A 25650-nucleotide genomic window follows, 5' to 3' on the forward strand; every position below is an offset into this window, starting at 1 on the left:
ATTCCCATTTCAGTGGGTCCACCTGGCTTCATTAAGGTTCCTGCCAGCTTCTCTACTAGCAGCTTCCTCCGCAAATGCAAATAAGATCCTGCGTAACTAATACGGGGGGCAAGGGAAGATTGAGCTCTAAAGGGGTTGGCATTGGAGAAGCATCCCAACACTCAGGTTGCCATGGACCTGAGTAAACTAAAACCCATTTCGAACCAACACGGGTCAGTGTCTCAGTTTCAAATGCTTGAAGTGTTAAACGAGGGCCATCCCTGTGAAGTATGGGGTAGTGGTGAAGAGCCTGGAGTCCTTCAGGCCTGGTTTCCAGACACGGCTCTGTCACAGCGGGTAGGACTATGTGACCTTGAGCAAATTTCTTCACCTCTCTCTGCTTCTCGGGAGTAATATACTGTTTCATGGGGCAGCTGTGAGGATTCAATGAGAAACTGCCTTGACGCACTTGGTAGAGGAGCACCCAGAACATAGCAAACACTCTTTAAGGATGGGATGTTATCCATTTCTTTTAGTCTAGAAAGGCCAAGGTGGAGGTTTCAGAATTAGGTTGCTTTAAATCCTCAAGGTTTGACTGTGGTCCCACCATGTAAACATCAACTGTAAGAGCCCTGTCGCCATCAAAGTCCTTCCCTGTGGGAATAAAAACACGACTCTGATTCCCTTCTACTGCATTTCCCCAGTGCGTTTTGTCTCAGTTAGATTTTTAGGCTCCTTAAGGGAAGTGATTCTCTCTTCTGGGCCCCCTACGCAATAGATACTAGGGAGTTGTTTGTAGACTGCTACCAATTCATCCTGATTGCACAGAGAGGGAAAGAGGAACAAGTGCCCCAGCAAACTCCTCGGATCAAGGAGTCTCAGTATAGAAAACCATAATTCAAAAAGAGTCATGTACCAAAATGTTCATTGTAGCTCTATTTACAATAGCCTGGAGATGGAAACAACCTAAGTGTCCATCATCGGATGAATGGATAAAGAAGATGTGGCACATATATACAATGGAATATTACTCAGCCATAAAAAGAAACGAAACTGAGCTATTTGTAATGAGGTGGATAGACCTAGAGTCTGTCATACAGAGTGAAGTAAGTCAGAAAGAGAAAGACAAATACCATATGCTAACACATATATATGGAATTTAAGAAAAAAAAAAGTCTGGAAGAACTTAGGGGTAAGACAGGAATAAAGACACAGACCTACTAGAGAATGGACTTGAGGATATGGGGAGTGGGAAGGGTAAGCTGTGACAAAGTGAGAGAGGGGCATGGACATATATACACTACCAAACGTAAGGTAGATAGCTAGTGGGAAGCAGCCGCATAGCACAGGGAGGTCAGTTCGATGCTTTGTGACCGCCTGGAGGGGTGGGATAGGGAGGGTAGGAGGGAGGGAGACGCAAGAGGGAAGAGATATGAGAACATATGTATATGTATAACTGATTCACTTTGTTATAAAGCAGAAACTAACACACCATTGTAAAGCAATTATACTCCAATAAAGATGTAAAAAAGAGTCTCAGTATAAGAATTATATATTTATTAATTCATCATTCTGTGACTTCCACTCCCCACCCCCTAAACCTTTGAGTCTCAAACTAGCTGCCTTGTTCTAGTTCCTGGCCATGTTCTGCTTGCCTAGGACATTCTTTTTATTTTTATTTTTTTTGCGGTATGCGGGCCTCTCACTGTTGTGGCCTCTCCCATTGTGGAGCACAGGCTCCGGACACGCAGGCTCAGTGGCCATGGCTCACGGGCCCAGCCACTCCGTGGCATGTGGGGGAGGACCGGGGCACGAACCCGTGTCCCCCGCATCGGCAGGCGGACTCTCAACCACTGCGCCACCAGGGAAGCCCTAGGACATTATTTTAATACTAAGTGTGAGTGTTAGTGCCTGTAAGTGGACACACAAACTTCCATTTCAGTAGAGGCCACATCACTTCCCCCTGCTTCACTCCTCCGCATCAGCTGCCCATCCTCTGAGTTTGCCACCCCAGCCTTGGGCAGAGCCTAAGGGTGCTTCTTCTATGCCCCCTTGGGTGGAAATCAGGAGATAGGAATCTCACATCTGCATTGGGAAGATTCCTCTGTCACAGCATGGAGAACAAATTGGAGACAGAAAGGAGTGAAGTTGGTGAGGGTGGTTAGAAGCTACCCTACGAGTCCAGGCAGGAAGTAATGCTAGCTTAACCGAGGGCTGACAGGGAGCCCACCCAGACCTTGGGCACTGGCTGCTGGAAACTCCCACTGCCCCGCGCCCCCCCGATGGCCACACCCACCAGCACAGAGCCCTGGTCACAGGAGAGTATTTTCTTACAATCTCCATCCTCCTATTAGGGGTTATTATGCTTCCAATAGTTCTCAAACTCTAAGGTGCATCATAATCACCTGGAAGACTTGTTCAACTACAGATCACGGGGCTCCACTTGGGAGTTTCTGAGTCAGTAGGTGTGGTGCGGGGATGAGAATGTGTATGACTAACAAGGTCCAGGTGATACTCAGGCTGCTGGTCTGAAGTGCCCCGTTTGAGAACCACGCAGCAACAGCAGTGGTTCTCAGCCCTGGCTGCACATTAGAGCCACTTGGAGCATTAAAAAAAAAAAAAATTCAGATGCCCAGGCCACACCCTAGACCAATTACAAAAGAATCTTCTAAAGGGTAGGACTCAGGAATTGACATTTTAAAAAATTCCCCAGATAACTGCAGTGTTCAGCTAAGGTTGAGAGCTACTAGGCTAGAGGGTCCTGGAGGCCATTACCAGTTGTAAAATACTACAACTACTCATTTAAGTGTTTCTGAATCTGACCAAGGAGCTGCAGAAATATAGTTGGGAAAAGACTGAAGATGGCCCCTTGCAAAACACAAAGATACTCATTGAGCTGAGATGTTCTGTTTAGGGTGTATGGTATTTGCTGTCGGCTTTTCTAGGTGGACCCGAGTTGGTCATGGCACTGGTGGTGGTCGTTTGGGAAGGTGGGTAGGCAGCATGAGCTAAGTTAGGATGGGGTGTCTCAGTGACCCATGAAATATTAAAACCTGTTTGTACAAGGTCACCTAGTCCCACTCCATTTTCCAGATGGGGACACTGGAGCCCTGCACCTGTCTCTACTGCCCCACACCCACCCACCCCCAGTTTCTAAATTTGAATGTAACAGGCTGGTCAAGTCATTTCCAGTATTTTCAGTTAGCACAGAGGAGAAAGTCAAGCTAAATAAAGAAGCAACCAGCGTTCTGCTAATTATTTCCTTCCTTCACTTAGTCCAAACCTGCCACTCACCTCGGCACCGAAAGAGTGAGGCAGAAGGCATGCTGCCCTGGGCAGGTAGTTCTCCAAGTGCTCAGGTAAGAGGGGGATGTTTTTATTAACTGCTGGATCCGTGTGAACTAACTGTTCGAGGAATCTAGAGGCTGTAGCAGTCAAGTCATAAGACTGCTTTTTTCCCCCTGTCTTAAAAGTAATTAAAAGTCAAGGGAGTCGAAATATAAAGTATGGTTACCTGGAAAGACTGTGCACTTATTTCATTAAGGCGGTTACTGCCCCAAACATACCAGGAAGTATTTCAGACAAATTTCTTTCAGCTCTGGCTGACGCTCCACATTTCTGCCCAACCAGAGGCCTCTCACTCAGGTGCACATTCTTTCCATTCAGTCATCAACTGCTTGTTTTAACTTCTCTCCCATGGTTCCTCATGCTACTAGCTCTCAAAGAAGGTTTAAATAAACCTATTCTTATTGAGGAGTCAATTCCCATGAACTTTATTTAGAGAAACTGATCCGGACCGACTCACTGTCACATCCATGTGCCGGCCCTGTTTGAACATCCATGTCATTCGCCACAATTTACTCTGATGAACTCTTGGCTGTTTCCAACATTGAATTCCCCAAGCAAGAATTAAGATGTGACACTATGGTCACCTCTAAAGATACTCAGGTGTGAACAGAAAATAATAGAAAACCTAGACATTTTAGAGGGGAGTCAAAATGATGGTGTGATTCCATGTCGTTTCCTGCATTATTGATGACAGTCAATACATAATATATCATCAATATGTTATTGACGACATTCAATAACACAGGGATGCTCATACCATACCCAGAGTGGGGCACTGAATTCTTCAAGCTGGGCATAAAAGGAGAGATACAAATGCATGCAAGGCAAAGGCAACTAGGGTAGGGAAGGGACCAGAGATCATGTTCCAGAAACAAGGCAATTTAGAGAAACATGAGGTTCTCCTTTCAGTATCTGGAGCACTGCTACCAGGTAGAAGAGAGTTTAGACCTGTTCTGTGTAAGCACGAGTTCAACTAGGACCAGCAGGCAGATGCTATCTGGACACAGACTTTGTTCTAAATATTTCTAAGTCTCAGAAGTGCCCTGAGATTGAATGGACTTCCTTGGGTGTGACAGTGAGTTCACCATCACTGAAGGTGTTCAATTATACTGTGGAAGATCACTTAGCAGTGATGCTACAGAGATTAAACCATGAGAAGGTGTGGTCTCTAAGGTAACTTTCACTTGTGAAACTAAGGCAAGACTGGATCAGTGACACCAAGGCAACAGATGGTTTTTAAAAAAAAAAATTCTAAGACTTATTTTGATAATTCACACATCGTATCCTCATCCTCAATCCTAAGAGAAAGGGGCACTTTAGAGTGTGAAAAGACCATCTTCATTTTCTCTTTCGTCGAGTACATTTTTACCTTCTCCAGCACTGTCTAGCCTGTAAAGAGAGAAGAGAGGCTGATGATGAGAAACACCAAGACCAGGAATGAATGGATGCTGGTAGATTATAAAACACCTAATCAAGGGCTGTTAGAGTTAAAAGGGCTCAGAGTCCAGTCCAGTCCAGAGTCCAGTCCAAGCCTCACATTTCACAGATGGGAAAACTGAGGCCACAGGGGATAAAGGGCTTTTGCCAATCTATTATAATAAGGGGATTTAAAGTTTCTGTATTAGCAAAGTATAAAATCATGATCTAAATTTACCAAGAGGATCTCCAAGTATGACTTTGAAAAGTTACCTTGCTAACCTTTAGTTTCCCTACTTGTTAATATTTACTTGTTAATATAGATATTGTGGTATTGATGCAATTATTAAGTGAAAGCAAGGTCTTCATCACAGTTTACACCAAATCTTTTCATTTCTTTACCAAAAAGCTATTTAACAGGACAGATATCCAAAATCCCTTTCCAAAGACTCTTCAAATTATTTAAAAAACGAAACAAAAACTGCTCCCATGGTCTAACTTACCAGAGGAATTAAATCCCAGGAATGATACTATACATGTTTTTTCATTTTCCATACTGCCAACTCTCCTCTCAGTGAACTCCAGTTTAACAATGACCTTTTAAAGTGAGTCACCCAGAGTGGAACAACTAATGGGTAGAATGACATATCACCTTCTTTCTTTTGCATGTCATACTTCTGTTAATGCAACCTGCCACTGTATTTGCATTTTGGACAAATATCACAGTGTTAACCAAGACAGAGGTTAACGTGAGCTGAATCCCCCACATCTTTTCCACCTCTAATGCCACATTTCTCCAACCGTGTATTTAATCTGAATACAAACACAAGTCATTAAACCACTGAGTAGTATCTAATCATTTGTAACAGCTTATACAATCATTACAACAGTCAGTCATGCAAGATGAATTACCTGGTGTGTTTCTGGACACAATTGGTTTTCATGACTTTCCCTGAAAAGACAAGGCCAGGTTAGAAGCAGAGTAGCTGTGCTTATGTGAAATGCTGGGGGAAGGACAGAGCAACATTGTGAAGAGCAGAGGTGGCCCAAAGGTGGGAACTTAGGAACTGGATTTGGTAGAGAAAGCCACTCCTTTCCCCAGATCAGATGATTGCTTCTTTAGGCCCCTAGTTACTGCTCATCAATCACAGGGTTGTTCCAACATTGTGGGCAATGGCGTTAAGCTGCTTTATTCTTATTTTTTTGTTGTTGTTTTGTTTTTGGCCAGGCTATGAGGCTTGAGGAATCTTAGTTCCCCGACCAGGGATTGAACCCAGGCCCCGGCAGTGAAAAGGAGGGCGACTGGAGGGCAAGGGAATTCCCTAAGCTGCTTTATTCTTGAGTTATTTGAATTCAAGTACTCACTTGGGTTTTAAAACACTTCCTTAGGACATGTACCCATAATTTCCCAAACTGTAACATGCCTTTGTATGAAGGTTAATGACAAACTTCCACTAAGCTCCACATTTCCTTTTGTAGTGCTCACTAGGGATAGATGTGGAAACACACGAGTTTCCCTGTTGTTGCTCAAACAGGCTGAGATGGTTACTACTAGTCAGAGCTCCTCACTTACTACCAGTTTCTGTTAATGACTACAGAACAATTGTTTCCCCATTTTTACAGGACCAGGTGCTACGTGCCTATACTTGGCATGAAAACTATAAACCCCGGTTCATGATTTCTTTTTGCAATGTTTTAAAACTTTTTTTTTTTTTGAAAGCAGGGGAGGGCAGCCACAAGGTCATGGACCAGCTCAAGAATCTAATGACAGCTACGGACCCTGTCCTCTGAAAAATGCAGATATGAATGTACAAGTGCTTTTCCACACGATTTTAAGGGATTCACTGGTCCCCCGAGGTCCATCTGTGGACCCTAGGTTAAGAAGTTTTACTTTAAGGGAACAAATAAGAAGACCGGGGTGATTCACGGCTCTCTTCCTGGGGCATTCCTAGCCAGAGGAAGAGGCTGGGTCAGGGTTTCCTCCACCCCAAGACAGTGATAAGAATAGTACTTCCCACTTAAGGCAGTCAGGAGCATGAAATGAGTTAGATATGTCAAGAATATGGCATCAGGACTGGCACAGAATAAGTGTCCAATAAATAAAGGTGCTTTTCTTTCCCAAAATGTAAACTCTATCAGGGGCATGATGCTCAAAGCCTTTAGCATCTTGGGGAGAATGAGTTTACCTCTAACCTCCTTGACGGGGATGATGAGGGCAATCATAGCAGTGGGACTCTAAGGAATGGGGAAAACAGGCAGGAAGCAGAATCCATCCACTCCCAGATCCCCCTGGAGTTTCCAAAGCTCTGAAGGGCTTCATCCCACCTGGTCCTGCCCTCCTTACCTCGAAGGAAATATGCCAGAAGCAATGCCAACAGCACAAATCCCAGGGAGGGAGCAATGATCATGAGCAGGTTGTAGTTGTTGGTCATTTTTATCTGGTGAGACACAGGGAAGGCGATTGGGTCACTCATTTCCGAACAGCATCCTCCTGTGAGTTTCCCATCACTAGCACACCATCCAGTGACCGGCAGCTTCACTGCAGCTCACCACCTTTTGCCCAATGTGTCTCAAGATCAAAACAAAGCCAGCCTTATGAATTAGACTTAAAAAAAAAAAAAGTGGAAAATCTGAAACATTTTACCGAGACCCTTCCCTCAAATTTTCCTAAGTCTTAAACACCAGGCAGTTGGGTTGTGGGGTGTGAAGATTAAAAAAATAACTGTCCTGTAAGCTGTGCCCTCCACTGTCAGATCTCTTTACCGGCCATCGCCTAAATCCTTTCAGCTCTACCTACACCTGTGTGTTAGTTCTTTTCCTGGCTAACTTAGACTTCTAGAGGCAATAAGATGAAAGAGAAGGTGGAACTCAATTTCAAATTTTCTGCAGTCGTGGTTCTCAAAGTGTAGCCAGGGGACCCCCGCATGAGATCAAAATGATTTTCAGGACACATTATTTGCCATTTTTACTGTCATTCTTTCATGAGACGTACAGTGAAGTTTGCCAGAGGTTACAGTTATGTGACATGTGATGTGAAGGTGTCAGTGCTCTGATAACATAATATGCAAGATACGAGAACCTCTATCTCCTATTAAGCCAGACATTAATGAGACTCGCAAAAATGTAAACCAATGCCACTTTTCTCCCTAATATTTTTTCATTCAGGAAAATGTAGTTATTTTTCATAAAGTATTATTTATGTTAACATGTAATGGGTTTGTTATACTTTTTAAAATGAATTCATATTGTTTTTAACTTCTCAGTTTTAATTTTTATGACTATAAAGGGGTCCTGACACCAGTCTGAGAATCACTGCTCTACGGGCAGCATCTAGTTCCCTGGGGGCTACACCATCTCCCATTGGCCAGGCCAGGCTCCATCCCCTCAGCTTCCTGTCCCTTCTCTTACAAGGCAGCAGAGGCAGGGCAATAATCTCTCTCTGAGGAGAGAGAAGGGGAAGAAGGAAGAATGAATGAGACCTTCACGTTTCCCTTATAGGTTGTCTATACTACCTGAAGGTTTTACATGAAGCAGCTTGAATCACTTTCACAATAATACAAATGAATGAAGGATAAGCTCAGAAAATAAGAGGAACGCTGGTGACAGGTGTTGATTCTGTAGAATGTCACTAATTCTGGGGCAGCAGAGGGACCACAAAATAATTTCAATGTTTTTTGTTTATACTTCTTTTTTCTTTTCAAAGCGTCTGTACATATAGAAGTAACGATATCAACATTATTTCTGCCAAGAGTACAAGTCTACAAATTCCTTCACTGTTTCCTAACAGTTGCAATGTATTTTGCCCTTAGATAGATCTGCTCTCCCAGTCCATTTCCACAAAACGTTATTGTGGATTTTAAAACTGTAGGTTATATACTTCAAAATACTTCACAAAAATTTTTACCTGTTCTGATTCAAATCCATTTTGCACAAGAAATGGTGTCTCAGATGCTGGGAAGGAGAAAGAGAAGATAATGTTTATATTTCCTGTGGGAGAATAAAATGCAACACCCTGAAATAGAGCCTTCAGTTGATGTGTTTAATCTTTCAATCCCAACTTTCCTTCTTTTGCGTAATTTATTTATGCACGTTTGTTCTGGTATGTTTTTATCTAAAGCTCATCTGCTGTCCAGTATTATCCCACAGGAACATCTCCATTTTATAGATGGGTAGAGTGAGGCATTAGGCCAGGAGGCAATTGAATCTAAATTTTCTTTAAGCCCCAGTAATGCATTCAGGACTTTTCTCCAGCAAGAAAACCTGTCAGTCTATCAGTCAACAAATATTTATTAAGCATTTATTATAGGCCATGCACTATTCTAGCTGTACCATCGACCTTCTCGATGGAGTTTACAACTTAGTACAGAAAACCCAATTTAAACAAGTAATGTAAATAGTTGTAAAAAAGCAATTGTGCAAAATTCTGGGAAGAAATAGTATAAGGTGTCAGAGGTACATCATAAGGATGGCTGACCGGTTCTAGAGGGTCACATCCTTGAAAATGTGAAATTTAAGCTGAGACACGGAGTCATGGATTTATAACTGATAGCTGAGTTCAACAAGGGAAACAAAATGAGAATCTACCAAGTACTAAGCACGGTTCTGGGCACCAAGAATGCAGAGATGAATATGGCATGGTCCCACCCTCATGAAATTTACAGTACACTAGAGGAGGGAGACCAGAAGCTTATTTCAGCCTAACGGGCCAAAGGTAAGGATGCAGGATGGACAGGCCGCTGGGGAGCGTGGGCAGAGGGAGAGGTACTTAGCCCCATGGTAGTTCAGTGAGTGCTATCAGAATTAAGCTCCGTGAAGACACTGTCCCTCTGTGCCCGCTCAACAGTGGGACTCCAACACTGCCTGACACACACTTGGTGCTCAATAAATGTTTGTTGAATGAGTTAACACCTGAATTGAGTTAAGGTTGTGTAACAATTAACAAAGCAAGATGGTAAAGGCATTTTAGGTAGAACATCAGCAAAGCTACGGAAACATGAAGCAGGATGGTTCCCGTGCAACTGGCAAGCGTCTGTGCAGGTGTAAAATGAGAAGTCGGGGGTGGCAGGGGATGGCATGGAGATGGGCAGGAACCAGTCACGGAAGGCCTTTTGTTTCATGCTGCTAAGTCTCCCTTTAGTTCTGTAAGCAGTGGGAAACCACAGAAACGTTTCAAGCAGGTTATGATCCAGTTAGGAGGATAAGAGAACAGCCAAGAGATTACTATCTACCTGATTCCAGGTCTGAAATTCAGAGCTAGACGTGAAGGGAGAGAGACAGATTCCAGAAATGCTTAGGAGGGAGATCAAGAGGATACAGACATTGAATGGGGGGTGAGAAAGAGCTGAGTCGAAGTTTCCTCCTTGAGAAAGCGGGCCATTGCCTGAACTGTCCCCTAGGATTGGGAAGAGAAGCAGCAGCAAGGCAGTGGGTGAAAGGCAAGGAGCTCAGATTTAGAGTCGCCGAGTGTAACCTACCAGAGGGACACTGCAAACACTATTTGCATAATAAGCAGTTGACTGATTTGAATCTGAATCAAAGTCGGGAAAAGGTTGGAGCTGGAGATACTGATTTAGGAGACATCAGGATCCAGGCAGCAGGTAAAAACCTCAGAGTGTATAAGAAACCCAAGGGCTACATGTCCAGAGAAACAGGGGAGCAGGAACCCTGAGAAATCCTAGCACTTAAAAGGTAGGCAGAGGAGGGGCTTCGCTGGTGGTGTAGTTGTTGAGAGTTCGCCTGCCGATGCAGGGGACACGGGTTTGGACCCCGGTCCGGGAAGATCCCACATGCCGCGGAGCGCCTGGTCCCATGAGCCATGGCCGCTGAGCCTGCGCATCCGGAGCCTGTGCTCCGCAACGGGAGGGGCCACAACAGTGAGAGGCCCGCGTACCGCAAAAAAAAAAAAAAAAAAGGTAGGGAGAGGAGGTGGAGGAGAAGGAAGAAGAAACAGGGCAGGGGGCAGCGAGTGAGAGCAGTGTCCCGGGGCCAGGGCAGGGGAGAATGTCCAGGAGGGATGCAAAGTCGTATGTGCAATAAAACCTTCCCGTAGAAGCAGAACACAAAGCCACACACAGAGGAGGCCCGAATGTAACAAATAGGGTAATAATTATTGAAATTGATCGCTGTTTCCCCCAAGCTTCTCTGCACTCAAGGCAAAAGGAGAAACGTGACAGGTTTTGTAAGGTTCATAATTTGGTACGAGACAGCTTATTTGTTCTACAGGGAAAGTGACTTGTTGAATGCCTAGGAGCATAAAACTCAGAGGGGGATATTCAGCATGTTTTCATATCCTACAACTTAGTTAATGTTGTTTTTCTCTCAGCTGTTATCACCTAGAGCTGGAAACTGCATGTAAGTATTCAAAATTCCTACCCTGTTCTGTCAAAATCCTGCTGAAATCATTTGTGATGGGTAAGCCTGAAATTGAAACCATCAAAGAGAAAAGCCAGCCTGGGTCATTTTTGTCAGAGCTAATCTGTATTTTAAATTGGAGGTGTCTACAGGGAGACACATTTTGCAAACACAAACACTGCTGAGTGATACCAGACAGGACTTTTTCTTCTCCTTCTTCTCCTTCTCCCTTCTGAAAATGCCAGAAGCCCAAATGGAAGTACTCATAGGGCTGCAGTGTTATACACCAAAGAGCAACAAGAAGTACACATTGGTGGTTGGCTTTTCTTCCTTGTGAAAAGTAGCAATGCCTGCGGCTGGGGGATAGGAGTTAGACAAGTCCAGGCTATTGGTTTTCGTGCCCTCTGTGTTCTGTTGGCCATTACATTCTCAAGGCCCTGAATGCTGCCACGAGCACGTTCAGGCAGAGGCAGAGCCTCCCAGAACTTGCAAGAAAAGCAATTCTGTGAGAGAGGAATTGTAGTGGGTTGAATATTGTCCCCACGCCCACCCCCCGCAAATCATGTCCAAGTAGAACCTCAGATTGCAACCTTATTTAGAAATAGGGTCTTTACAGATGTAATTAGTTAAGGATCTTAAGATGAAATCATCCTAGATTTAGGATAGGCCCTAAATCCAATGGCCGGTACCTTTACAGGAAGAGAAGAGGACACACAGAGCCACACACAGAGAAGGTCATGTGAACACGCAGGCAGAGATGAGAGTGATGCTGCCATAAATTAAGGAATCCTTGCGGCACCAGAAGCTGGAAGAGGCAAGGAAATATTCTCCTCTAGAGCCTTCAGAGAGAGTAAGGCTGTGCTGATACCTGGATTTCAGACTGCTAGCCTCCAGAACTGTGAGAGAATAACTTTCTGTCGTTTTAAGCCACCTTGTTTGTGATAATTGTTACCGCAGCCCTGGGAAACAGATATAGGTATTAAAGGAAATTGACATATGAAGAACGAGAGTGGCCTTCCATGGAGGAAACCAGCCTAAGAAAGAAAAAGGAAATGGGTGCTGAGCACATATAAGATGACTAAATGGGTATAATGATTTGCATTTTGAATCTAGAAAAGTGATGGTCCAGAGCCGTGGTCTCCAGAGAGGGCTCAGCGCCCACCTTGACTGTGCAAGGCCATCCACTGGGAGTGGGGAAAACGAGAGCTTCTGTTTACATTTAATTAAATTGAATCTTTGCAACATTTATTCGGGAGGGATATATTCCAACATGTACATGTTAGTATGGAGGTGTATTTGAACAAATTACCAATAAGTGTTTTACCACTAATAATACATTTTTAGCCTGGTCAGGAGAGGAAGAATGAGTCACTTGGAGACTATGGTAGACAAATTAATGAAACCCAAAGGTGTCTGTGTCTAATCTTCAGAATTTGTGATATGTATATGTATGGCAAAAGGGACTTTGCGATGTGAACAAGTGAAGGCTCTTGAGATGGGAAGATTATCCTGCATTACCCAGTGGCCCAATGCAATCACAAGGATCCTTATAAGAGGGAGGCCAAAATGTCAAAGCTGGGATAGGTGAGGATGGAAGAAGAGGCCAGAGAGAAAGAGAGATTTGAAGATCCTATGTTGCTGACTTAAAGATGGAGGTAATGGGCTGAAAACCAAAGAAAGCAAGTGACACGCAAACGCTGGAAAAGGCAAGGAAATTGATTCCCCCCCAGACAATTCAGAAGGAACACAGCCCCACCAACCCCTTGATTTTAGGACTTCTGACCTCCAGAACTATAAGATTAATCTGTGCTATTTTAAGACACTACCATTCAGGTAATTTGTAATAACAGCAACAGAAAACTAACACAGAGACACTAGCCTCCAAGACAACAGTGGCTCTGGGGATGGGCACATGGGATGAAAGGCCGATTGACTTTCTATTTAAAAGTTTTTTGTACGCTTTGTAGTTTTGTCATGCAGGTGTAGTATCTATCTTAAAAAAATTAGTTAAATTGCAAGAACAACAACAAAAGAATCTTAAGATTAACCATGCTTTTCCCAGGTCCACGTACTCACCAATGCTTCTGATGAATATCAGATTTTCCTACAAGGTGAGAATGTATTTACATTAAAAAAAAAAAAAATAGGGACCCCTTAGCAGTTAGAGTTCACACTGTAAATTAGTAAATTGGCTTGCTGGTTTACTTTTAGGCTCTTGAGTTCTGGGTATACATTGGTACTCTGAAAAATGGAATTTCTGTAAAAAATTAACCCCAGACCTCAGAGCACAGTGAGGCTGCCAGTTGGCCTCCCTCATGCATTACCACCACTAAGTATTTCCCCCAGACTTCCTGGCTCTGTGACCTTGGGCAAGACATTTCCTCTCTCTGAGCCACAGTTTATTCATCTGAAAATGCTGCTATTTCACCAACTGATCGCCTATGTCTTTTTTAACCTTTATGTCTCTGGATAACTTTTTACAAAGTATTTGAATGACCTGAGAAAATTATCATTACATAGTAATTTTTTTAAGGATATAAAGCTATACTTAGTGTAGGGAATGAATATGTAAATACTTCAAAATATATATACAAACACATGCATACCTCTTGTTCCCCAAAGGAAACTAAAAAGAAATCCAGGGTAAATACACCTGACTTTGAGTGGAAATATTGTAGGCAATTCAATTTTTTTTATTAATACTTTTGTATGATTTCTAATTTTCTCAAATGTGAAAACTTTAACTGTAAAATATTCCGTGTATCATGTGTTAATTACTGAAAACTCTGCAGGATGACTTAGTCAAGGGCAAACTGTTAAGGGTGTGTCATTTCTCTGAAGCAAGGCCACAGTGACATTCTAAGTGAAACTTTGAAGATAGCTGTTAGAAACTCATTCACCCACAGCCAAAGAAGGGTTTTGTGGTGCTATTAGAAAAAGGCACCTCCCATGATCTAAGAGTACTGAGGTATGATGATGTAACAGGATATATATATTAGTCATTTTTAAAGGTCAAAAACGGTTTTTTTTTAATATAATGAGTGCGTATAAAAACTGGTGAAATCCAAGTAGAATTTGTAGTCTAGTTAATTGTATTGTACTGATGTAAATTTCTTCATTTTGATAATGTATGGTAATAGTGTAAGATGTTGCCACCGAGGGAAGCTGGAGGAATGTGTAGCTCTCTCTGTACTATTTTTGCAAGTTTGTGGAAGTCTACAATTATTTCAAAATAGAAAGTTTTTAAAAATTAGTTTAAATATCAGCCATTTCATATAGTTCAATCTAATCTATGCATGACACGTAGTAGCTTTGCAGTAAAGACTTGTTGAACAAAAATGTTGAATGAACTTTAAAGCAAGTTTTAAAAGACTATAGAGAGAATGATTTTGTAAACAATTTGACCATTTTTATGAAAAATAATAATAGATGTGACTATGCTATTAACAACAAAAAATGACCTGAGAGGATATAGCCCAAACTGTTACAGTATTATCTCTTCATCTCAATCATTTGGGGCGGGGGCTGGGTGGAATGTTTGGAATACAAGGAACTTCAACTTTATAGTGTTTTAACTTTTTATTTTACAAGAGCATCTATTTCTTTCATAACATGAAAACTAAAGTTTAAATGTTAACAGTACGGCATGAAAACACCATCTTTCCCTTCAGAGGACTTCTCATCTAGTAGGGTAGGGGGCAATGTTCAGTGTACACTCAGGAAAACAACCCTATCCAAATAAATTCACATCTGCCCTTTCTAAGGAACGCATCCAGTATCTGGATGGTATAGATCAAGGGCTGCAAATGACAGCCTAGGGGCCAAATCCAGCCTTGGCCTGTTTTTGCACAGCCTCAGAGCCAAGAATCCTTTTTAGATTTTTAAATGGTTGGGAAAAAATCAAAAGAAGCAGAAGAACTCATAACACATAAAAACTGCAGGTACGTTATATTTCATTGTCCATCAGTACAGTGTTATTGAAGCCTAGAGACACCATTTGCATGTGTGTTATCTCTGGCTGCTCCTGCAGTGTTAGGGCAGGGTTGAGTAGCTATGACAGAGACAGCACGGCTTGTAAGGCCTGAAGATGTATTATCTGGCCCTTCACAGAAAACGTTTGCTGACTACTGGTAAGTGAGTCTACATGCAGAAACAATGCCCATGGAGTCAGGGAATTAAATGTGTTCTATCTGAGTACAATTTTGAAAACCTTCAGACCTTCACACCCTAGGGTGATGAGGGAGTGGACTGGACCTCATTCTCTTACTCAGATAAAACCATGTGCTTTGTGCAATTCTGGAATGGCACTGAATTTTTAGGGTAGAAAATCTTTTAAGAATCTGTTTTGAATATTGCCCGTTTCCAGCCCATTAACAGAAATGTGCTTCAAAACTCCTAGAACCTCCCTCTCAGAATCAGTTTACTGATTCTATCTATCTATCACATGCCTGGCATAGTGATGAGCACTTCGTGTAAATTATTTCACTTTAATGCTTACAAAACCCATTTTACGGATGTATAAACTGAGGCTGAAAGTTTAAATCACTCATCCAGGGCAACACAGACAATAAAAGGAAATTTGAACTCAGCTCAACTCGGAATGACTCAAAAAATCATGATGGTAACCTCTCTGAGAGAAAAGAAAAAGAGCATATTAAAATCCTATTTGAAAACGTGAACTCTCCAACCAATGGGTTTCATGCCAGAAATCACCTGGAAATAAGAGCACTATCTTCTCAGTGGGTACATTTAAAAACTCATATTACATATGTTGACTCATCACTGAATTCATAGACACTGGGACTCATCGGTCTCTACTTCTAAAACAAATTTAGTTTTGAAATAAGTCAATTCAATGATACAATCTTAACACAACCTAGAATTTTAAAAGTCAGAACTTCAAGCCTTCAGAGAAGTTTCTTTCCTTTCCTAGGTAGCAGTCGGCTTATGCTGTCCCCTTGTGGCTTACTTGTGGTATGGTCTTAAAAATCCAAAGAACAGCAAAAGGATCCAAAAGTCTGAATGTTTTAGATTTGAAAGGAATTCAAAATTATCTCCTCTGATGCCCTTTTTTTAATCAAGAGAAAAATTAAAATCTAGAGAGACAGTTTCATTTGCTCAAGGTTTCACAGTAATAAGTAACAAAGGAAGTGACCAGGACCCATACTTCCTGACCTCACCTAGCAGCACTAACGCAGTTCTGGAATTTCAAAATACCTTTTGAAAATAGAAACAGGCATTTACTGAATTCACATACTTCCTTTAAATTTTGGAGACCCCTGCATGTTTTTGATATGTGGAACGATCAAAAAGAGTACGATGGGGCTTCCCTGGTGGCGCAGTGGTTAAGAATCTGCCTGCCAATGCAGGGGACACGGGTTCGAGCCCTGGTCTGGGAAGATCCCACATGCCGCAGAGCAACTGGGCCCGTGAGCCACAACTACTGAGCCTGCGCATCTGGAGCCTGTGCTCTGCAATGAGAGAGGCTGTGACAGTGAGAGGCCCGCGCACCGTGATGAAGAGTGGCCCCCGCTCGCCGCAACTAGAGAAAGCCCACGCACAGAAACGAAGACCCAACACAGCCAAAAATAAATAAACAAATAAAATTAAATAAAAATAATTGGATCATATATTAAAAAAAAGGTTTTTTTTTTTTAAAAAAAAGAGTACGATGCACTTCAATCAATCAATCAAGAGAGCATTACATACATGAATCAGGTGTTCCTTAGCCCCAAGAGCAAAATTGGGTAGGGTCCATTTAATTTTGAAAGGAACCAGAGAGCAAATTGTGTTGGCACCCAAAGTGGTTCATAAAGGGGGAGGAATGATGCGATGACTGCACGTCTTACACAGGTGAGGTAACAGAACGAAACCAGAGACTCAGAACACCATTGTTTGAGAGTCACCCAGTTCTAAACAGTGTCTCAGCCTTCCACTGCCTCCAAGGATGCCCAGCAGCACAAATGTCCTCATCATTGTGAGAGCTCAGAGTCACCACCTCAGGCTACTTCTCCCGCGTGCCAATCTCTGCGCGTCTCGGTGAAGCACAGACACGACCTCATCCCTAATCCTTCCCCACTGGACTCCTCTCTGAGGGGCAATGCCTAGCACTGCTTTGCACACACCAGCCAATCCCTACGTTTTAATTGAGGGAGGGGGCAAGGTGCACATTTCACAAAGAACCTCTGGATTATCAACAACAACAATAATAAATGGACACCATGTACCAAGCACTTACTCGATGCCCAGCACAGTGCAAAGTGTTTTCCATGTTTGATCTCAGAGCATTCTGCACTAGGTACCATTGCTGTCCTCATCTCACAGCAGGAGTCCTGTGGCCTAGAGATGTCAGGCAACTGGCTCAAGTGACATAGCTAGCAAGGGAGAGAGCAAACCTCAGAGGCAGGATTACCTATCTGTAGAGCCCAAGCTCTTATCCTCTGGGCTCTATGGCCTTTGGGAAGTGTAGCAAGAGCTCACATACACTTGCTCTGAAAAGATCAGTGCTGGAGGGTGCATGACCATGCTATTTCATGGCACAGTGGGAAGTGGTCCCGTTGGAATGGAATCCTAGCCCTCCACTGCCTAGGTGGGTGCAGTTTCTGAAAAGACATTCTAAAAATTATTATTACTGATGACAATGTTAAGCATAATGGAAGCAGCTAAAAATGCACAGAGTACTTTCACATTTATTATCACATTTGAACTTCAAAATGAATCTATGAGGTAAATAAACTTGGGCGGAATTATTGAGAGGGGAGGAAACTGAAGCCCAGAGAGGTCTCGTGTCTTGCCCAAGGCTGCAAAGCTGGTGCTGATTGCTAGTAAATGGTAGAGCAATGATGTCTGATTCCAAATTTCACTTCTGCTTCCCTCTTCTGCTTCTGGGCATCACAGGAGTCAAGAGTCCACAAGTGTGGGTAGGTTCTTGCCAAAGGGCATTGGTACCTTTATTCATTGACTTGTTCGTAGTGGGGAGAACAGCTACCTCACCTCATCACGGAGCTCACTGAGGTTTATCTATTGATCCTACCCTCCTGTGAAACTGGAGATGTCTCCAGCACCTGACTTGGTGTCCGAGGGACATTTTGGTCTGCAGAGCGGTCACCCAGCTCACCTGGGTAACTGTTAGTGAGGACCCATCTTAGGGCCAGCTCCGAGTTCTATTTTCAGTGGATGGTACCTTACTTCACTTTCACTTGCTGTCCACCTTACCATGGACATGCCTCTCCTAAAGCCTGGCAACTTTCTTTCGTCTTATTTGGTTGACCTTTCTGAAGGTGAGCTGTTAGATGCTAGAATTACACAGATTCAATCCCAACTTTAATGGAAAAAAAAAAAACATTTGTACGGTTGATGGATGTAAGATTATTGTGAGAAGCATCATAAGAATCCACTTTTTGTCCTTTTCCTTCATCCCCAGACTGCCAGCCTACCAACTAATTCCAGCCTGCGAACAGCACTGGGCATGAAAGATAAAACAAACAGGCTACTGCCTCGCGAAAGATGTTGACTTTGAAATCGACTGCATCCAATTTCTTTCCTCCTAACAACGGCATTTGTGAGTGAAAATGAGCTTTGCTTCATTCCCCTGCCTTCCTCTGCTCCTTCTGCTGAACTTGCACTGAGAAGGGCAACTTCTCCTACAAGTTCTTTATGCCCTTGATCAACTGAGGACCCAGGAAGTGTCAAGTTCTGACAGGACTCAACTTTGACTTCAATGAAATAGTGCAGCGCAGGGGAAAGAGCTCTGATTTGGGACCCAGAAGAGAGTCCTACGTAGGACTTACTTCCTCGTCTCTTTGAAATTTTTTTGTGCTTCTGTGCTTCAGTTTCCTTCCGTGTAGAATAAGGAGAGTCGACTACACCAGCAATTCCTAAATGCCTTCTTGGGGCTAGGGCTGGGCTTCAGTTTCTTGGACCCACCCCAGAGGTCCTCATTCTGCAAGTCTTGGATAGAGTAGGACCATCTACGCTTTGACTAAGCTCTCTGTGGTTCCAGACCATGGCCAGGTCTGGCATAGACAGACTGGATGATCTCAGAGTTCAAGGTCTTGGTTCCCCAGTCATCTCCTACCTCCCTGGGAGGTCTGCATGAGATCTGATTGCTCTCCCACCTTCATTGATGCCAACCTAACTCCCCTGTCTCCTATCTCCATTTCTAGACCAAACCCTTCCTCTCCCATTTTTGATGGCCTCCCCTCCTCCTATAACAGTACAAGTCTCCTCCCTCTACCCTGCCTCCCCTCTAAATATTCACCCTCCAACTCCTTGAAAGAACGCCTAGCATTTATTCTCTCACAATGGTTCAGCATTGGACTTCAGGGTGTCCATCCACAACGCTCACCCTGTTCGCTTAGCGGTCCTCCTGCCACAGTTCACAGCCACCTATCTAGATGCCACATCTGACCGGTATTTAGAATTCCCTCATATTTAAGTACACATCCCATAATCTTTGTCTCCTGGACCACTTCCTACCTCTGCTGTCTCTCTAACTGGCCGCCTGGGCCAGCTTTTCTGCCTCTACTACACCCTCTCCCAATGGAGTCGTTCCTGTAAGGAGGTGGGGTGTCTGCCTTCATCCCACCCTTCCTCTCCCACAATATCTTCAGACGATACCACAGGAGCTTCAATGATGCCCTCTGCTAATGAGACAATAGAATCAAGTGTTTAAGAGCTAATTTTCAAGAGTAAAGAGATCTGGGGTTCCAACTCTGGCAAATGTCTTAACCTCTGCAAACCTGTTTCTTCTCCTTTACAACGAATGCAATAATAGAATCTTCCTCACAGATCTGGCCGATGCCTCATGGTGAGATAATGCACTGAAAGCATGGAGCCCAGCCCTGTCCTATAATAAGCACTCAGTAACTGTCATATTATATCGATAGGCCTGAACTCTCCCTCATGAGATAGTACGTATGAAAGTTTTGGTATAGGGGCAACTCCTTATTCAGCACAGTAATGATTCTTGGATCACAGGAGGTGCCAATCATCAGACACCCAATCCCCACCGAGGCATCCGTAAGTCCGCCCAGCCCCACATTTCCAACGGCCTGTTAGACATTTTCCAGGGGCACTTCAAAGTCAAGATCGCCCAAATAAATTTCACTCTTCCTCCTGGGGTTCCTCTACCAGTGAATCCATCACATCGAGCTGATCTCCCAAGTGCGGAGAATCAGTCATCCTTCCTTCTTACTCCAGTCACCAAGTCCTCTCAGTTCAAAGTCCTAAATGGCTCTGACTCTGTCCCTTCGCTGCTGTCACTGCTGCCATCATCCTGGTGGAGACACTCACCTCTTGCCTGAGTTATTGCAGGAGGCTCTCTGCCTCCAGGCTTACTCCCCTCGAATACATCTTCCACACTCTTGCCAGAGCAATTTTTCCTAAAACAGAGCTGAAAATGCCATTCCCGACTCCAAAAACATGACTGGACCTGTGTGACCCCGGAACGAAATCTAAATTCTTCAGCCCATCAATCAAGTCCTTTAAGAACCTAGGCCACTCCTAGCTTCCTGTCTTCATTAGATTAAACTAGACTCTTAAACAATCGCCAAAGATTTCGTGCTATTATAAGTCCCCCTATTTCTGCTCATGCTGTTCTCCCTGCCTGTTCACTCTTCTCTGCTCAATGAGATGTTCTCATCCATGAAGAACCAATTCAAGGATCATTAAGTGAAATCATCCCGGCCTTTCTTTCCAAGTTAGAATCCTTCTCTCCCTTCTTTGGGTCCCCAGGGCACCTTTTCATACTTCTATCCCAAAACCAAGCTCACTGGATAATTGTTTGCTCTACACAAGCCTGTCTGTCCCAGCCCTTTAAGAACAGAGGTCAAGACTTCCTCATTTTTATATGTTCTGGGTCTTGCACAGGGAAGCACCCAGGGAAACCATGTTTAATGAACGACAGATTTGAAAGGCCTTTACCAAATATCATGTGACCTATTTCCATATATCCAAACCAAATGCCAAGGTAAAGATATAAAATCTCATCTCTAACCACTCTTCCCTCTGAGAATCCTTTGATTCCATGGCCAGGCCAGCTTGCTCTGGACCATGAAGCTTGGGCTGGTTTTGTAAAACAGAAAGATACAGTAAGAGAACAAGAACTCCTAAAAGCACCCCATCCCCACTCCCCCACCATCCAACCCTGGGATGGAGAAAACACTACTGTAAGAATCTCAGAAAAGGAAATTAGGACTATTGCCAGAGGAATGTTCATTTTTTCCCAGTTTTCCTGGGTTAACAGCCAAGCCCTCATGCATATTTGGGGGCATTAAATTTGAAATTATTTCACAGCTTGGACTTCATACTGTTGATGAGTATAATGATCTACCTGGGGGCTGAGAAAAAGTGAATCCTAATACTTGAGGAGCAAATAGGAAAATCTGCCCTCAGGGAAGCTCTGTTGAGAGATAGTGGCTGCCAGTCTTGGGACAAAGGTTAACTGTACATGGGATCAGGAGAACTGGCCTCTGGTCTCAGCAGCCTCCCTATCACTGCAAGCCCTCTCTCAACTCACTGGCCTTTGCTGGGCCTCAATTTCCCATCTGTTTTCCACTGACAACACCTCCCGAGGAGATCGTGGGCCCAAATTTCAAACCTCTGAAACCTGGGTAAGAGTCTCAGCTCTCCCTCTGCCTCACTGTGTGATCTCAGGAAAGTCATTCCACATCTCTGAACTCTATTTCTAGGCAGCCACAGAGTGGAGGTGAGGATTTGACACCCTGACTAGGGCTTCTTCAGATGATGTCTGCAGACCAAACACCTTCAAAGCAGAGGAGGGCACCGGAGCAGGAGATACATACTTGGAGGTGTCTAATCAAATAAATAATACAAATCAGGAAGCCCTTGCATGGCAAACTCGACCACAGCTCTTTTTCAAGCAAAACTTGATTTCTGAGCCTAACTTATAGAGTGAAGCCTCCCTAGATTGAGTGATGTGAGAAGGACAAAACAACTGAGAGGCATCAGAAGATTAAAGATGTCCACCAGAGGAACAAAACCCATAACTGGGAGTTCCATAGAGCCATGTAATAAGCAGCCAGTGAAAAGCTTTCAGAATCAGATTTATTTTAATAGTGAGTCGAGAATGACTGCCATGAGATTTTTTAAAAAGCTTTCGTCACTTCCCCAAGTTTGCAATTTTGTCACTCATCAGCTGTTTTCCTGGTGCAATTAGCAGTTAAAAAATCATAAAACCAAAAAGTGTCTCTGCCGTGTATGTGAGGGTTTATTCTCTACTGTATTCATTGGTCTGTATATCTGTCTTTGTGCCAGCGCCATACTGTTTTGATTACTGTAGCTCTTTAATATGTTTTGAAATCAGGAAAAAAAAAAAGTGTCTCTGTATTTGGAAGGAAGTGAGTCAGCTGGGAGCTGGTAGATGTGGCCTCTTGCTCCCCAGCCGGCCTGGCCAGAGAATGAAGATGTGTGAGTAGGAAGATCAGCAGAGATCCAGTGAGCAGAGGGGATCAGAATCCGTCACGAGGACTGTCATTTACTAGCCAGTAATTATGGACCAGACATTTTTCTCATGCATTTCCTCACTTAACAGCCCTATGAACCATGTACCATTATCTCCATTGTACATTTTGAGGAAACTGAGATTTCAAAAAGCCTAGAACAAGAACCTGATATTCTAAAAGAAAAAAATAAAGCATAAAACATTAGAGCTGGTATATAACCCTGAGCCTTCACATTCCCCAAATGAGGTGTTTTAACCCCCACCTCAGGCTACCGAGAAGAATGTGAGGAGAAAGGACTAGAAAAAAAGGATTTGGGATGTTACTGAGGCACTAAAAGTGAGGCTGAGGCATAATCTGCAGAGGATTTAATCCCAAGCCACCCGATTTTATTTAGGAAATGACATGGTGATGTGGGTCTCCTCACCTTAGCTTCAGAGTCCTTACCCAATAGAGATGTTGGGTCACTATGGAGCAATTTGGGACCATTTCACACATTCCTGTGGCCAAGCAAGAAATGAAATTAATCCTCAGGCTAGAGGGACTGATTTGAGTTCCCAGCTACCTAGAGGCGTAAGAGTTCGTATTCCCCTAACAGGCTGCCTTTAGCTGGGGGGAAGAAACCTATGAGAATTTTTATTGTTATTGTTGTTTGTTTGAATTATGGTTCCTAATCATTTGGAGCTTTGCAGAATTCTTAGAGAATCTAATAAAAGTTCTATACTTTTTTCCCCAGGAAAATGTGTGTGTACATATACAAACACAACTATATATATATATATATATATATATATATATATATAAATATATATATATATATATATATATATATAAAATTTCAGGGGGGTTCTTGTCCCCCTGCCAAGTTCATCCACAGACAACTCCATTTAGGAGTCCATGTACACATTTTAATAATACCCCTGGAAACTGGGTGTGATCCCACCTCTCTCTCTGCACTGCTGTGTTGTGTGATCTTGGGCAAATCACTCCACATCTCTGAACTCTGTTCCAGGCAGCCAAAGAGAGGAAGTAAAGAATTGCCATTCCAGGTAATGCTAATTTTAGGGAATAATAATTGTAGCAAGATCCACTTGAACAATTTAAAGCAGCCCTCAACCATGGCAGCCTGGACATCCAAAAATTACATGAAGACATGAGGAAGGAATTGGGAATGTTTAGCCAAGGTAAGAAAAAGCCCACAGAAGCATGTAGGTTCTCTGAAATGGGTTGAAAGCATTTTTATGCAAATGAAGAAGTAGTTTTATTCTCTAAGTGCTTCCAGAGCGTAGATGGGGCGGGGGCAGCCTACCATGGGGTCAGAATGGCATCAGAGTTGAGCAGAGAAGGGTTAAGTCCAGGTCCATCATCTACCAGACAAGATATGTAACATTCATGGACTCTAAAATGGAGGTGATAATGGTATCTGTCTCATAGGATTTTGTGAAAAATCAAATGAGGTAATGCATGTAAAATGCAGAGCGTTGAAACAAAGACAGACCTCAGTAGGTGTTAGCTTCTATAATAAACTCCCTGACCCTCCATTTCTTTATCTGTAAAATGGGGATAATACCTATACCTGGCTAGAAAGTCATTGTTAGATTTAAATAAAACAATACAAGTTAAAACCCTTATACAGCACCTAACACCTAGCTAAATCCTCAGTATGTATTATAAATGTTTCATTACAAAAACCGATGGAAAAAAAGGATGGTAAATGACAAGAACATGATATTTTATTTCAGACTGGAAGGTAAGGCAAAATAAACTAATACCTAAGAGTATGGAATCAGAGCTAGACTTCCTGGCTCTGGCACCCAACAGCTGTGTGGGCTTGAAAAAGCTATGACAAATAGAGATTGGAGCATCTGGTAAGAGGGATTGAACTAAGTGGCCCAGGAGAATAGTTGACCCCATGCCGGCACATGATATGTGCTCAATAAACCCTGGCTTCTTCCACAACGAACAGATGTTACACAGAGACTGACAGACCTTCCTATAACCAGCTCCTCTTCAGCAGTGCCGCCTATGGGTATGGGCACAAGTGTTCTCTCTCCCAGGATTTATCAAGCAGGAGTGACATGAAATTATCAGGGATATTATAAAAGACGGTAAAACATCAGATGACCTTCTGTTCCCCTGCAATTCAGTGTAAAATAGTCCAAGATTTAAGTGGAATAAATGAAACATTTTGCAAACTCGTTGACCATCCTTTGTCACTTTTCTAGTTGCTACCTTCTCTTCTGCCAGAAAATAGGCCCCCACCCTACCGCATCCCATGGACAAAGAAGGTCTGGATCACTGGCACCTTGTTATCAACATCCAGTCCAGGTTTCCCGTCCTCCCACTGTGTGAGTTAGTGCATGCCGAAGCTTTTCAACATGAGATCACCCTTGCATTTCATCTTGATTTACAGTCTTCCTTCAAAACCTATCTCCCTTCCACTCACTCTTGTCTGGACCCTCCAATTCCATCTTCCGAGCCTTTGTCAGTGATGCTACATTGCCTCCTTCACAGAGTTAAAGGATGGCTGTTTTCTGGCTAATAAACATAGAGAAAGACACTCCAACTCTCTGTTAATCAGAACAACAGAAGAATGAGATGACATTTTCTTCTCGGGAGATTGAAAAAATTTAAACAAATGGTTATATCGAGTGTGGGGAGGATATGGGAAAGCAGATACTCTGTGGGTGGGAAGATAAATTAGCACAGCCTTTCCAGAGGACAATTTTGTAATAGCTATAAAATTTAGAAGCACACATTTCAGACTTCCCTGGTGGCGCAGTGGTTAAGAAACCGCCTGCCAATGCACGGGATACAGGTTCGAGCCCTGGTCTGGGAAGATCCCACATGCCGCAGAGCAAATAAGCCCATATGCCACAACTACTGAGCCTGCACTCTAGAGCCCGCGAGCCACAGCTACTGAGCCCACGTGCCACAACTACTGAAGCCTGCGTGCCTAGAGCCTGTGCTCTGCAACCAGAGAAGCCACCGCAATGAGAAGCCTGCACACCGCTACAAAGAGTAGCCCCTGCTCACTGCAACTACAGAAAGCTTGTGTGCAGCAATGAAGACCCAACGTAGCCAAAAATAAAAT

At 43.2% G+C, this 25650-nt stretch overlaps 1 protein-coding gene across 1 annotated transcript in view; it reads right to left on the reverse strand.

Moving 5' to 3' along the window:
* Positions 1-3595: 3595 nt before the first annotated feature.
* Positions 3596-25650, reverse strand: part of TIMD4 (T cell immunoglobulin and mucin domain containing 4) — a 31027-nt gene continuing 8972 nt past the window's right edge. The window contains exons 6-9 of the mRNA XM_060146500.1: positions 8648-8694; positions 7088-7181; positions 5656-5695; positions 3596-4716 (exon numbers count right to left, since the gene is read on the reverse strand). Of these exons, the coding sequence (XP_060002483.1) occupies positions 4644-4716; positions 5656-5695; positions 7088-7181; positions 8648-8694 (254 nt within the window). The 3' untranslated portion in view covers positions 3596-4643. The remainder of the gene's footprint in view (positions 4717-5655; positions 5696-7087; positions 7182-8647; positions 8695-25650) is intronic.

This window comes from Lagenorhynchus albirostris, chromosome 3, assembly GCF_949774975.1.
Source record: "Lagenorhynchus albirostris chromosome 3, mLagAlb1.1, whole genome shotgun sequence".
Classification (NCBI taxonomy): Eukaryota; Metazoa; Chordata; class Mammalia; order Artiodactyla; family Delphinidae; genus Lagenorhynchus; species Lagenorhynchus albirostris.